Genomic DNA, 12,754 nt, shown 5'->3' on the forward strand with positions numbered 1-12,754 from the left:
TGTTGATAGAAACGTGCGCATGCGTATTAGTAGGGATTCCCCCAATTTCCCCGACCTTGACCTTAATACTCTCGCTGTCACTACTTTGGCGTTCAAGTCAGTTCATGCATTGTGAACAGTTAGAAAGTTGACTTCGGGAGTTCCCACTTCGAAAAGAGGCCTCTACTTCCAGTGTTTCTTACTTCTAGTTCATGCATACGGGCCCAGAATGATATTGCTAGTGATTGCATGGCCGATAATGTCACGCGGATTTGTAAGCCCCCGTATTTCCAAGGGTGAGCAACTCTTCTACAAGCTTTTAAAAGATTGACAGAGTTATAATTTTCGAACATCTATTACGGTTTACTAGCACCAAAACCACATAATCAAAAATGTTCACGTGAAAATTACAATTATGTGGTGAAAGTTAGTAATTTTCATGAGAAATTTACAATTATGTGGTGAAAATTACTAATAATTTTTTTCTTCCCCGGATAACGTTAAACTTTGAGTTTTGGCTCACGTATTGCGTCTGGTAGTGCCGAGCCAGAACTGAAAATTATTAATTTTCATATGAAAATAGTAATTATCAAGTGATCATGCTTAATTCTTAAGTGTTAATTTGTGTGTTCGTATTTAATTATGGTTTTGCCGCGCTAGTGAGCCGAGGACAAAACTAGAAATAAGTAATTAATCAACACTGTCAGTCAACATTATCGCTGTGAATTACACGGAACACGTGTTAATTACTCATTTTCACGTGATATTGGTAACCTCAGGTTTTGGTGCTAGTAGGCCGTCATAAACATCGTCTATTGCACTCACTTCACCGGTCTCGCGCCGACTAATCGTTGTGCAAGCTTGAGTTGAATCTGGAAACTCAGTCGCACTACCGAAAATGTTGAAGTGGATGCACGTATCACTAACGAACGGTCCGTGTCGTAGAGAAGAATATTCGCAGGAAACATCACGCGCACTGAACTGAGCGCACAGGAAGAGATCGACTATAGATGTGTTTAGGTTTAAATTGTGAGATATTTTGGTGTCAGAACACAAAGTGTAAGGAAATTTATAATTTTTGGATGATTAATGAGATGAGGATGATTATAATGATGATAATCGATCATTTGTATTTCACTGTCCGGGCTTTATGCTCCTTTTTTTCTGACTGTTGAAACACGTTTTTTACAAAAGAATTCAAGAGCCACTTTGAAAATCATGCACCAGGAACAAATAAGTTGTAGTTCGACCCTGACGTCATGTCAAGTTTTCGTTAAATCAGGTGTGCGGATGTGGCACAGATGAAACTTCTAAAAACAATACCATATGAGCGAATACCATCCTAGTACCAAAAATCAGGAGACAATATATATAGTATATTAAAGGCTGCCATATATATTCGTACCGTTCATTAATTAATTCATATTGTTTACATGTGCCAATAATGTTATAAAACTGTACCTAAGGGGATATAATAACGATTGGCTGTAGCTTTTGAACACAGAAAAAAATTATTTCAGTATTGCAAAGTGGTGTTGATAGTGTCGAATGTAAACAGAAAAGTCTCAAACGCCATCTTTGGTTTACGAAACGTAACGAAGTGACGTCAACGGTCTAAAAATAGCCCAAGTCTTGGAGAACTGTTGCTAAACAATGCAACAAAGAATTAATTATTTCTCGTAATTGGTAAGGACTTCAAACCTAAAACTTTGCAGGAAGCTTAATTTATACATCCCCGCAACGATGGGAAAAGCCCTGTGTAGATGCTTGGGATGCTGAAGCATTTATTAGGGTGTGGGAAATGCAGTGTTGCAGTGGATTCACACCCATTCAGCCCGATGTCACACAAATGAAGGCTTGTCCAACAGGTTTGGTTCCGCAAACGAGGTTTATTAGGTTGTTGAACCTGTCGAAAACTGTTTCGACCAAATTTATTATCATGGCAAAAAACATCATTCATACAAAATCATTTACACAAAAAACAATCAACACTGGCAGCAGCAGCAATCAAAGGGTAAATTTCAGAAAACGAAATTGCGTTTCAAAGTTCAGATAAATCAACCAATTTGGGTGAAAAAATATTCAATGTCCAGTTTCAAGTGAAAATCATGTAATTGTTCTACAATAAAGGGTGAAGTAATCCACCAAACCGTCGACATGTTCAGTTGATCACTCCACAAAGCAAACACAACAAAGTGCTACCAAACTGTATAATTTTCACTGTGTGTTCAATTTAACTCAAAAATAAATCATGGTCTGAAATTACAATGACATAGCAGTCATCCGTTCCGATATCAATATCAAGAATAATAAATAAATCAAATTATATTTTACCCCAATGATCGCATTTGCCGACAGGATGATATTTCAAAAATTCATTTCAAAAAGCGCAATAAAAGCGCAATAAATTCAGGCTGTTCAGTCACATTTCATATCAAATCACAAAAGGATACCAAAAAAAGGGTTCTCATTGCGGTCAGCAAGATTGTCTTTATCCTTTTTATAAAACTTTAAAACTGGCAATTAAAATTAGTTCATAAAAAGGCAGAAAAACAAGCACAAAAAAGGAATAACAATTTATCACAAAGAAAACAAAAACAAAAAAATGTTTCTATAAAGAAACTTGACTCAAAAGGGTTTTAAGTTCAAAAGGTCAATTGAGAATTCAGAACTTTTCTTATGCCAATTCCAAGGTTTTATACTTTGAGAGAAGCCAAGCATTCTTGTGCCAAACTTAGTTGAAAAACAAGTCAAATCATAACTTATGCGCTACAAGGCACAAAAACAATAGAAAATTCAACACCTTTGTTTTCATCATTCCTAAAGATGCTGACCACAATTTGACACTGTTCTACCACTAAATTCTAGCCTATTTTCTGTCAATTTGAGACTAGCCTAATAAAACTGGATTTTATTTCTAGGCTGCAAGGCTAAACTAAACGTAAAAAGTAAAAGTTTACCTATTCCTGGCCTGTGAGACTTCGGGTTTACGGAGATAACTTCTGAGTCTTCATAACTTCTGGAGATTCTTCTTCTTCATCTTCGGTGTGTTCTTCTAAGTTCTTGCTACTCTCGGCGAATTCTTCAGTGGGTTCTTCAGACAATTCAACTTCAAGGGACGACCCTTCGCCTACCAGCTCGACACACCAACTGAATTCTAAGTTCGTTAGATGCAGAGACTCAGAATTCTTCACGTGACAGAGTTCACTCACAAAAAATAGACCGATTTGGAAAGAGCGTGACACCGAGAGCGGCCTTGAAGGGGAGCGGCTATTTTTAGTAAAACGTAAGTTTGCGTAATGTCAAAAAACGAGGTCACAACTTCTCTACCAGAGGTTATAAAAAGGGTGCCGTTTCTACTAAAAATAAACAATTAATGGTCAAAATATGCGCTGATCTAAATTTTAGGTTTTTACTATTTCCATACCTCCCTTCGAGTCTCTCCATTATAAATCTCGGTGCAGCGAACCAACATAAGAATCTCAAGATCCACGCAAAGCACGTGTGGCCACCACATGCAGTGTCGTCGAGCAGCAAGTTCTAGGTTTCGATTCTATAGGCCTACTTTTGCAAAGGCCTACGATCCAAGGAGAGAGAGAGTGGAGGTTGGGGATGAGAGAGAGAGGGGGGTAAAGCGGGTTGCTATGCCGGCAGGCACACTCCCTCCTATAAAACAAAAAAGGGTTTGTTTTATACACACACAAAAAAACTTCGAACAGAACGGTCCAAAACCCTAACTTCTACTTCTGAAAAAATCAACCAGGATGGAAAACTAAGGGGAGCATACTTGGCAAGATCTTAGTAGTCAGAGTTTCGAACGGAAAAGTCACAAATTCACACATAAAGATATGAAAACATACAAACACAATACAAATGAGGTTAGCAACGTGGAATACAAATGGATATATCCGAACAACACTTTCGCTCTCATTTTCATACGCAAAAAAAAGAGGAAATCATGTCCAAATCCAATACAAAGTCTTTATTCAACCAAGTTGAATCCAAATTATGTACAAACGTCACTTGCAGTGACCCAAAAGGTGTCTACCAAAGAACTGCTTAGGGAAGCCAGAACTTTCAGGTATCTCCGAAAGACGTCTCAACCACAGATCCGATCGAAGGAGTCGAACTGTGCTTGTCTTCAATTTTGCTAAAGATCTGATCGAAGGAGTCAGAAATTCAGGCACCAAGTACGCTAAAGATCTGATCGGAGAAATCAGAACTTCAGACACGTCACTTGCAGTGTTCCAAAAAGTATATACCAAAGAACTGCTTGAGGAAGCCAGAACTTTCAGGTATCTCCGAAAAACTATCTTAACCACAGGTCCGATCGAAGGAGTCGAACTGTAGTTGTCTTCAATTTTGCTAAAGATCTGATCGACGGAGTCAGATCCTTCGTAAGTTAAATTCACGCCTATTGTTCTTCAACTGGGAGAAAATCTCCACTGGCTCCTTTGCTCTGTCTTTGTCCTCTCTCCTCTGCCAGGAGTTTTCTCGCTTTCGTTTTGAACTCGAGGGTATGCAACATGGAATGGTGATCCTCCCCGCACTCCCTGCACTTGAATCCTCTGGGGCACTTGCTCGCCAAGTGTCGTCCCATACATCGGAAACAGAGTCGCAAAAGGATCACCTTCCTAATCCTTTCCTCTGGAGAGAGTTTTTCGAACACACTGCAATGATTCATCCAGTGATCTTGTGACTTGCAGCACAGGCAGTGCTTTGACGGAGTTCCCTCTGCTCTAGGGTTGTTAACAGTGGGGGTTGCCTGGGTAGCCAACGTCTTCATAGACCGGTCCAGCTCTTCTATCTTCTCTATGACCGCTTCCAGCCCCACAGCATCCTGACAGGCACTGGTCGTTAGGGATGTCTTCGAAACGTTGCCTTTAGGCGTTGGGTTTGTAGCTTTGCTTCCTGGCGCAGTCCTGGCGGCACTATAAACTGGGTCATTCTCTACCTCGCTCCTGGCTTTCACAAAATCAGCGAATTCCTGAAAGGGGGGGTAGTTGTCATGTTCTGCTTTGTACTTGCTGACTCTCACTTTCCAAGCCTTACTATGACTCTCAGGCAATCTGTCGCTCAGGGTCTTGACTTGCCGAGGCTCATTGAGCGAGCCTAGATACTTGGAGTGAAGAGCCACTACAGCCGTCTGAGTCAGCATGTCGGAGAAGTTCCTGAGCGCCACGGGGTCTCTCTCTTTGATATTCGGCCATTCATTTAGCTCGTCGAGGTAGTGCTGAGAGAGGGCGTACTTATCACCATAACGCTTGTCCATTTCCTCCAGGATCTTTGCGCTCGACGCCGCCGTGTCATCTTGGAAGTAGGCTTTCACAGACTGTCTGACTGCTTCCGAGGTAAACTGTTGTAGGTAGGTAAGTTTTTCAGCCTCTGTTACATCTTGGTCTATCAGATGCGTAATCGATCTTCTCCAGGACACGTACTCCATGGGCTTGCCTGTGAAGGTCAGTGGTACCGGAGGTGGCGTCTTGGACATCCTAAGGGTCCGGTTTAGCATTGACAGGAATGTTTCTGTTGGCAGAGGAGGAATATCTGTTGATGCGGAAAAATCCAAAGACCTCATGGAATGAGACGTAGGCATGGAGGGTTTGAAGTAGGCTGGTCTGAGCTCTTCCTGAGGCGTTCTCTCTTGGTTTGGAGCATGGGTCTTTGGCTGTCCATGTGGGATCTCACTCTCGATCGCAGTTTCAGGGCGATCATCAATCGCCGAGGGTAAGAATCTGCGGCGTTCACGGCTAACAGGGTTGGGTTGTGTCTCTCCCTCCGTTCTATTTCTTGGATCTTCTGCAATGGCGTTGGTCTTCGACATCACAGGTGAGGACCAGTTCAGGGAAGCACCGGCCGTTCGCTTAAGGGTGGTCTCTTCAGTGTTTGGTTCACTTCTAGGTTTTTGTACTTCATTCCATCGCCACGAATCTTTCACCTTGGAGGGCTCTTGGATGCAAACGTGTCTGTCTGGCTTGAAGAAAGGATAATCTTGGGTGTTCCAGCTGCTGACAGCATTGTCCAACTGGCCCTTGGACAGGTTTCTTTCTTCTGTATCTGTCTTCTTCACAAGGGCTGGGATGGGGACTACCCTCTGGCTGTCCCTCCTCTCAGCCTTCACTGTCATGTCTTGGGGTCGCCGATTAGGGTCGTCGATCTCCGCTGGGTCTGTGATGATCATTCTTGAGCTTGGATTCTCTTGATCTAAGTACGATGCCCGTCCAAGCAGATCGGTTGGCGTGACTTGTCGTAGGGACCTCAACAAACTGTCGGCCTCTGACTCTTCAGGAGCGATAGCGTTCACAATGAGCTGCTTCCTTTCACAGTTCGCGATTTCCTCCATCACTTCCAGGTTTGTTCTCAAGGTTGCTTCCCTTCGCCTTTCCTCTCTCTCTTTCTGCAGCCTTTCTATCTCTCTTTGTTTTCGAACTTCTTGCAGGTTTCTTCTCGCTTCTTCTTCCTGTCTCAGTATTTCCTGCTGTCGAATCCTCAGTTCTTCCTCTCTCTGTTTCTTCAGGAATTGTTTCGTTTCTTCCTGCTGTTTCAGGAACTCTTCCTCCCTCCTACGCATCTGAACCTGCAGTCTGTGTTCCTCCTCTTCACGCTCTCTTTTTCTTTGCATCTCTGCCTCTTCTAGTTCTTCTAGGAATTTCTTTCTCTTTGATTCTAACTCCTTTTGCTCTTTCTCTTCTCTTTCCTGGATTTCCTGAACCGTTCTGTTGAGCTCTTTGGCCTTCGAATCCTGGATGCTCTCCAGACTCGTCTGCAGCTGCTCTTTCTCCATCTCTCTTTCGATGTGGCGAATCTCATCGCTCGTCTCTACATCCCACGTCATCTCCTGTAGTCTCAGGTTCTCTTTCCCAAGAAACATCGCAGTCTGGACCTGGTGCTTGGCTAACGCCAGTCTAACAGCGGCAGCCTTGTCGTCTGCAATGTTGCCGGCCTGGCTGGCAGAAACTAATACCTCGCCGTCATCCGCCGCCAGCTTACTTGATACAGAAACCTGCCTGGACGATGACGAAAAGGATCCCACGCTCGACCTGGCAGAGCGTGGACCAACACGAGCTGGCAAGGAGGAGAGTCTGCTTCTTACGTCCAAACAGGAACTTGCTTTGCCCCTTAGTGTAGGAGGAAGGGCTGGTGGAGCTATCGGAGGCAAAGAACTCGGCCTGGAATGGATCAGCTTCGCTTCCTTCAGGCTGCTCTCTGGCTTTGAGGTGGGGACTAAACCTACATGCAGGGGGGCTGGAACCGGAACAAGCGTGGGAGTTTTATCCAGATCTGCTTCAAAGGCTGCCGCCAAAAGAGAGGAGTCTTCCATCTTGACCTGCAGACCCAAGCCCCTGGAGTCGAGCGCAAAAGATGAAAATTCGGAAACATCTGGTCGGTGAACGGGTCTCTGACTGGTAAAAACGCGAGAAAACTGTTCGCAGATGTCCGCTGAGCGGGCTAAAGCCCTTTCGCATCGGGCTCGCTCATCCGAGTCGATACCCTCCCTTGACTTACTTATTTCCTCGCGAAGTGTATGCTCATGTTGTCTAAGAGATGGGAGTGTCAGGGATACGGCCCCGGAAAAAAGGCCACTCCGTATCTCCGCCTCTGCGCTCTCGCAACTCTGTATAAGTTTTGACAATGCAAGCTTGCAGCCCATGGAATAGCGCGAGGCGTCCTCAAACGTCAGGGCAGGTTCACCTCTACCTACTTCCGCATCAAAACTTTGGTGGGTCTGCAAGTGCTCAGAGACATGGGGTGGCAGCAAGGACTCAATTTCAGATACAAGCACTGACGCCCTTTTTAGCGAGTCATCGCAATGTCTTGGCATTACGTACTGAGGGTCGACTGACCGAATGTCGACAAATTTTGCGTACAATGAGTCCATGTCCTTTTTAAGAGAGGACATACAAGACGTCAGTTGCTCAATGGACAAGTTGTCGTTTTGGAGAAGGCGGCCCACGTCCCTGTTGTTGCGACTAAGTTGCGAGAACGCAGTATGTTCCAACTGCCACTCTAGACCTTTGCGTGTAGGCTTTTGAACGCGTTTCGGTCGCGCGGCTCTGTCCGACATGATGCGCGAATAGAAAATCGAAACTCCCAATAATCGAAACCAAAATGTAAGGGGACGTTGTTAGTCACAAAGTGGACAACTCACAAACAGAAACAGCAAGTGCACAAGAGGAGATTACTTGAATACTCAAACGTCACAAGACAAGACAAACAGGGAAGACGCTGAAAGTGAATGTCTAAATTGGCAGTCTAATTCACAACTAGATTGGTAACATGTTGAGCCCTTTTAGAAAAACAAAACTGAAAGCTGAAGATTTACGCTCAAATAAATTTCAAGCACGCTAATTTATCAAAGGCGGTCCTGAGTACGACCACTAGTGAGCTATGCCAGGTTTACAACTGTTCATAGGAGGCTTATTCGAATCACTAATCAAACAAATTTTTTCTTCCCTTTTTAAAGTAATCAAAAAAGAAATTTATGAAAATTAAACAAGTTTTCAGAAGGTTCGTATTTCGAAGTCCTTGATTGACTAAGCAGTTCGAGTTACTATTCTACATAAGTTGTTTCGAATGAAAAAGTTTCTGAATTGAAGCAGGCGCTGAGTGATAAGGCGACGTTATGCGCCCAAGAGCAAAGCGAAAAGTTTAAGTTAAGCCAGGTGTATTACGATCAAAAAAGTTATGAATTGAAGCAAAGTCTAAGTTTAACCAGATGTGCTACAATCAAAAAAGGTTAAGAATTGGGACAAAGTCTGAACTTTAAAGCACAGTAGTGCGATCCAAAAACAAAAACAAAAGTCTAAGTTCAACTAAGTGTGTTACGACCAAAAAGTTATGCAATAGGCCCTTTGCCGCAACTAAATGGGAGACAACACAGCCCTAAAAAAAGTATAAGTTGTGAGTTATTTCCCCTGACTTCGGGCAAAAGTCTTCCCGAAAACAATGGCTGCTCATAGCGACAGTGGACGGGACTTTTCTAAATTAAACTGTGAATCTCTTCGGGAATACCTCAAAGCAAGGGGGATTAGTGCCACGGGTTATTGCAAACAATCTTTGGTCCGACTTGCCACCTGCGCCAGCGGATTATCGCTTGAAATTGACCCTGATTCGTCCAACGTTGACGTGGCCAGCCAGGTCAAATCAAGTCTACAGGGCTTGAATTTTCCGGTTCTTGACCCCTTCACGCTACCGTTTTCTGATGATTTTAGTTCGACACCAATGATAGGCCTGATCGACGTTTTCAACTATCTGATCGACAGTAGGACTGACTTCGATAAGAAAGCGACAAAGGCGTACAAAAGCTACGAAGATTACAGACTTTTTCACGATGGCCATGTTTTGGAACTCAAGTGCTGGAACAACGAAAGGTTTTGCTGCTACCAGTCCCGTGTAAAGCCTACACAACGACAGAAGACCTACATCTTGACAGATGCATACAAGCTGTGGATCATCGCTGATCGTGATGGGGACATCCACTTGGCTTATTGTCAGTGTCCTGCAGGGTATGTAGCCTACTCAACTGATCTTGTTATGTTATGTTATGTTATGTTATGTTATGTTATGAGACTGGTACTTAGGCTGTTAAGCCTTTGTCTGATCTTTTGATCAGTTGCTATCCTAGCCTAACTTTGGGCTAGGTAACCTACACGATCTTCTTTGACCGTGGCCTATTCTATCAACTTTTTCTTGGCTGGTGTAGTGAGAGGCATACTGACATTTGGGCTATACATATAATCTTTCAGTGCATTGTCCAAGCGCTTTTTGAAACTGTTCATTGTCGGCGCTTCTACCACATTCTTGTCCAAGGAGTTCCACGTGTCTATGATTCTGTTCGTGAAGAAAGATTGTCGGAGAGCTGTTCTGCATTGTTTCTTCTTGAGCTTGAACTGATGTCCACGGGTATTACAAAGGCTATTCAGCTCCAGTGGGTTCTTGCAATCGTAGTATCCATGCATGAATTTGTAGCAGCCTTCATTGTAGTATGTACTGAATAGATCTACTCAAGTTACTGTAATGATTTAACATTACGCTGCTAAAATTAAAAACAATAAATAGAACACCAACATTGTAAAATGGTTAAATTATATTATCCATTTCATTTTGCAGATCTGATGGTGCATGCAGACATATTGCAGCAGCTTTGTATGCTATAGAAGACCATGAGGTGAAGTCAGTCACAGATGGACCTGCTGTCTGGGTGAGGCGCAACACTGCCTGTGAAGAAGCTGAAAGGCTGAACATGCTGCCCCAGATTAAAGCCAGGTAGGTTAATATAATAATAACATCCTTTGTGTTTTAGTCACATTGTGGTTTTGTAAAGCGTGGCTGGTTGCTGTGTGCAGACAGACACTGGTTAGCTTAAACATTTGCACATGTATGTTATGTATGCATAATATAGGAAGGTGAAGAAAGTAAATGCATACATGTACACATATACACATTCATTTTCCTTACTTGCAGGTATGATAACAGAGTTCCTCGTAAGCTTCCGTCTGCAGACAACTTTGATCCACGGGCTTATGAAGACAGAGTGCATACTGCTGAGAAGGAAGCCTTGTTTGCTGAATTACTTTCCAAGGTACAGTTGCATCTCTAGTTATGTTGTCAGGCGAAGCAGACAACATATTGGATTCACTTGTACAAAAGTGCATCATCACAAAAGTATGAAACGGGCTTCAGTTTTTAAACGTGTGGTGGTAGAAGTTACGTCAGCCAAACAGAGGGTGATTCCCATCGCTATTTTTAACATTCTCTAAAACTGAGGTAGAAATTTCCTACCCAGCATTCCACGGGTCTAAAATCAAATCTGAGAACATGTTTGAGGGCTATGAGTATGACGCCTAATGGGTAAATTAGGCTGTGAAGGGAGGTAATCTGAGACACATGACGTTTACAGAGGATAAAGAAGGGGTTTGACTTTTGCTCGTATTACTATTAATGCTACAAAATTGACTATAATTGGTTACAAGGCTTGTTTAGTAATACTAGTTGTAACTTTTGTAATATTAGTGCATGTTGATGTTTGCTTCTGGGTTTTGGGGGGGGGGGGGGGGGGGGGGTGTTGAAGGGTTGGAACATGGTTATTACTTGTACTGCAGGGTTTGTGATTATACTGTTGTTTGTTCCACAGTTATTTTAAACAATTAAAAATATAATATAAATTATATTTGTGTATTCTGTTGTCTCGCAGGAGCTGCCCGATGCTGCAGTGCTAGAGTGCTTGGTTGACAGTAGCCAGGATCCAAGTGAGACCACTGATGCAGATGAACAGCTTCTGCAGCATTCTGTTGCAGCAAGGACCAAGGATATCACTTCACAAGGCGACACAGATCGTGACTTTGATTGTGTTGTTGATGCTCTGTGTTCAGAGCAAGAGACGCTGCAGCGGATTGAGAAAGCAACTCGCGGACAGAATAACAATCCGCTGTGGTACGTTATGAGGCAGGGCCGTGTGACTGCCTCCGACATGAAGCGCGTCTGTTCTAGACACACCACCCTGTGTGGGAAGCCCGACACGGACTGTACAAAATTAGTAGATCACATCCTGGGGAAACAGACAGACTTTGACACTCCAGCTTTGGCTTGGGGAAGGAAGAAAGAGAAAAAAGCAAGAGAGCACTATTGTCGCGTGGAGAAAAAAAAGCATAAAAACTTTACACTCAGTGAAAGAGGGTTACAGATTTCCAGTAGAAAACCCTTCTTGGGATGCTCAGTAGATGGTCTTGTATCATGCTCTTGTACTGGTCACAGTGAGAAGTTGATAGAAATCAAATGTCCGTATGCACTAAGAGAGCTGTCACCCAAAGATGCCGCAAGGCAGAGAGGTTGCGAGCTGAACGTAGACAATGGGAGCTGGAGTCTCAATGAAAGGTCTCAGTACTTTCACCAAATACAAACACAGCTGTTCGTGTATGGTCTGAGTGAGTGTGATTTGGTGATTTACACAACAAAAGGGATTATCATTGTCCCTGTGCAGTACAGTGAGAAGTTTGCTGTGGAATTTGTCCGGAAGGCAGAAGATTTTTACAAATCCCAAATTTGCCCTGCATTATTGTGTGTTAAAGCCTGAAATTTGTGACCAGTCTGTGTAACCCTTGGTAATGATTGCATTCATAAAGAAAATGAATTGATTGTTCTTTTTGAGCGGTGTTTGCATTCAGATTCACTATAATTATAGACTTGATTGTTGAGCACACTGCTGGTTGTGCTTTATTCAGTCTCTGCAGCAGAAAGTAAATAAAGCTCCCTGTGAGCTGCACAACAGCATCACACTAATTTTACTATGTATTTCGCTGTTTTTGTTTGTTTGAGCGATTTGGTAAAAAAACAACATGAAAACTCCATTGTAGCGATAAATGTATAATTATGTAGTGTAGCGTAAGCAGTGAAAGAGTGTTTAGTCGTAGATTTTGTTTATGCATGTGTACATCTGAAATCCTGACCTGAGTATGCAATACATTTTACAGAAAACAAACAAGTGATAGTTTGCTTTTGTTTTATTATTTTTTCAGTATTTAATCTGATCCGAATTTAATAATACACCATTTAATATAGCGCAATACACTGTACTCTAAACTAAAGTTAAAACTGAAAGCATAAATTAATATAAGGCCTAAAAAAAAAATAGGTGTGGTTACGGTAACCCGACCTACCCTATTTTTAGGGGCCAACCCTATAACTTTTTATTACATTTGTCAAAAAAAAAGAAACACACACAAGAAACCGAGTGCAAAAAACGCCATGAAAGCGAAAGCGCCCGAGTCGCACACTT

The 12,754-nt window shown here is 42.7% G+C and overlaps 2 protein-coding genes across 2 annotated transcripts; one reads left to right on the forward strand and one right to left on the reverse strand.

Moving 5' to 3' along the window:
• Positions 1-4,393: 4,393 nt before the first annotated feature.
• Positions 4,394-8,044, reverse strand: LOC138964482 (uncharacterized). The gene has a single exon (XM_070336451.1). It carries the CDS (start codon positions 8,042-8,044, stop codon positions 4,394-4,396), a length of 3,651 nt encoding a protein of 1,216 aa, XP_070192552.1.
• A 940-nt stretch (positions 8,045-8,984) lies between these two features.
• On the forward strand, positions 8,985-12,700 carry LOC138964003 (uncharacterized). The gene is made up of 4 exons (XM_070335876.1): positions 8,985-9,485; positions 10,090-10,245; positions 10,444-10,561; positions 11,174-12,700. The coding sequence occupies exons 1-4, from the start codon at positions 9,202-9,204 to the stop codon at positions 12,050-12,052; spliced, it is 1,437 nt and encodes a 478-aa protein (XP_070191977.1). The 5' UTR covers positions 8,985-9,201; the 3' UTR covers positions 12,053-12,700.
• The last annotated feature ends 54 nt before the right edge of the window (positions 12,701-12,754 follow it).

The sequence above is a fragment of the Littorina saxatilis genome, linkage group LG4, assembly GCF_037325665.1.
Source record: "Littorina saxatilis isolate snail1 linkage group LG4, US_GU_Lsax_2.0, whole genome shotgun sequence".
Classification (NCBI taxonomy): domain Eukaryota; kingdom Metazoa; phylum Mollusca; class Gastropoda; order Littorinimorpha; family Littorinidae; genus Littorina; species Littorina saxatilis.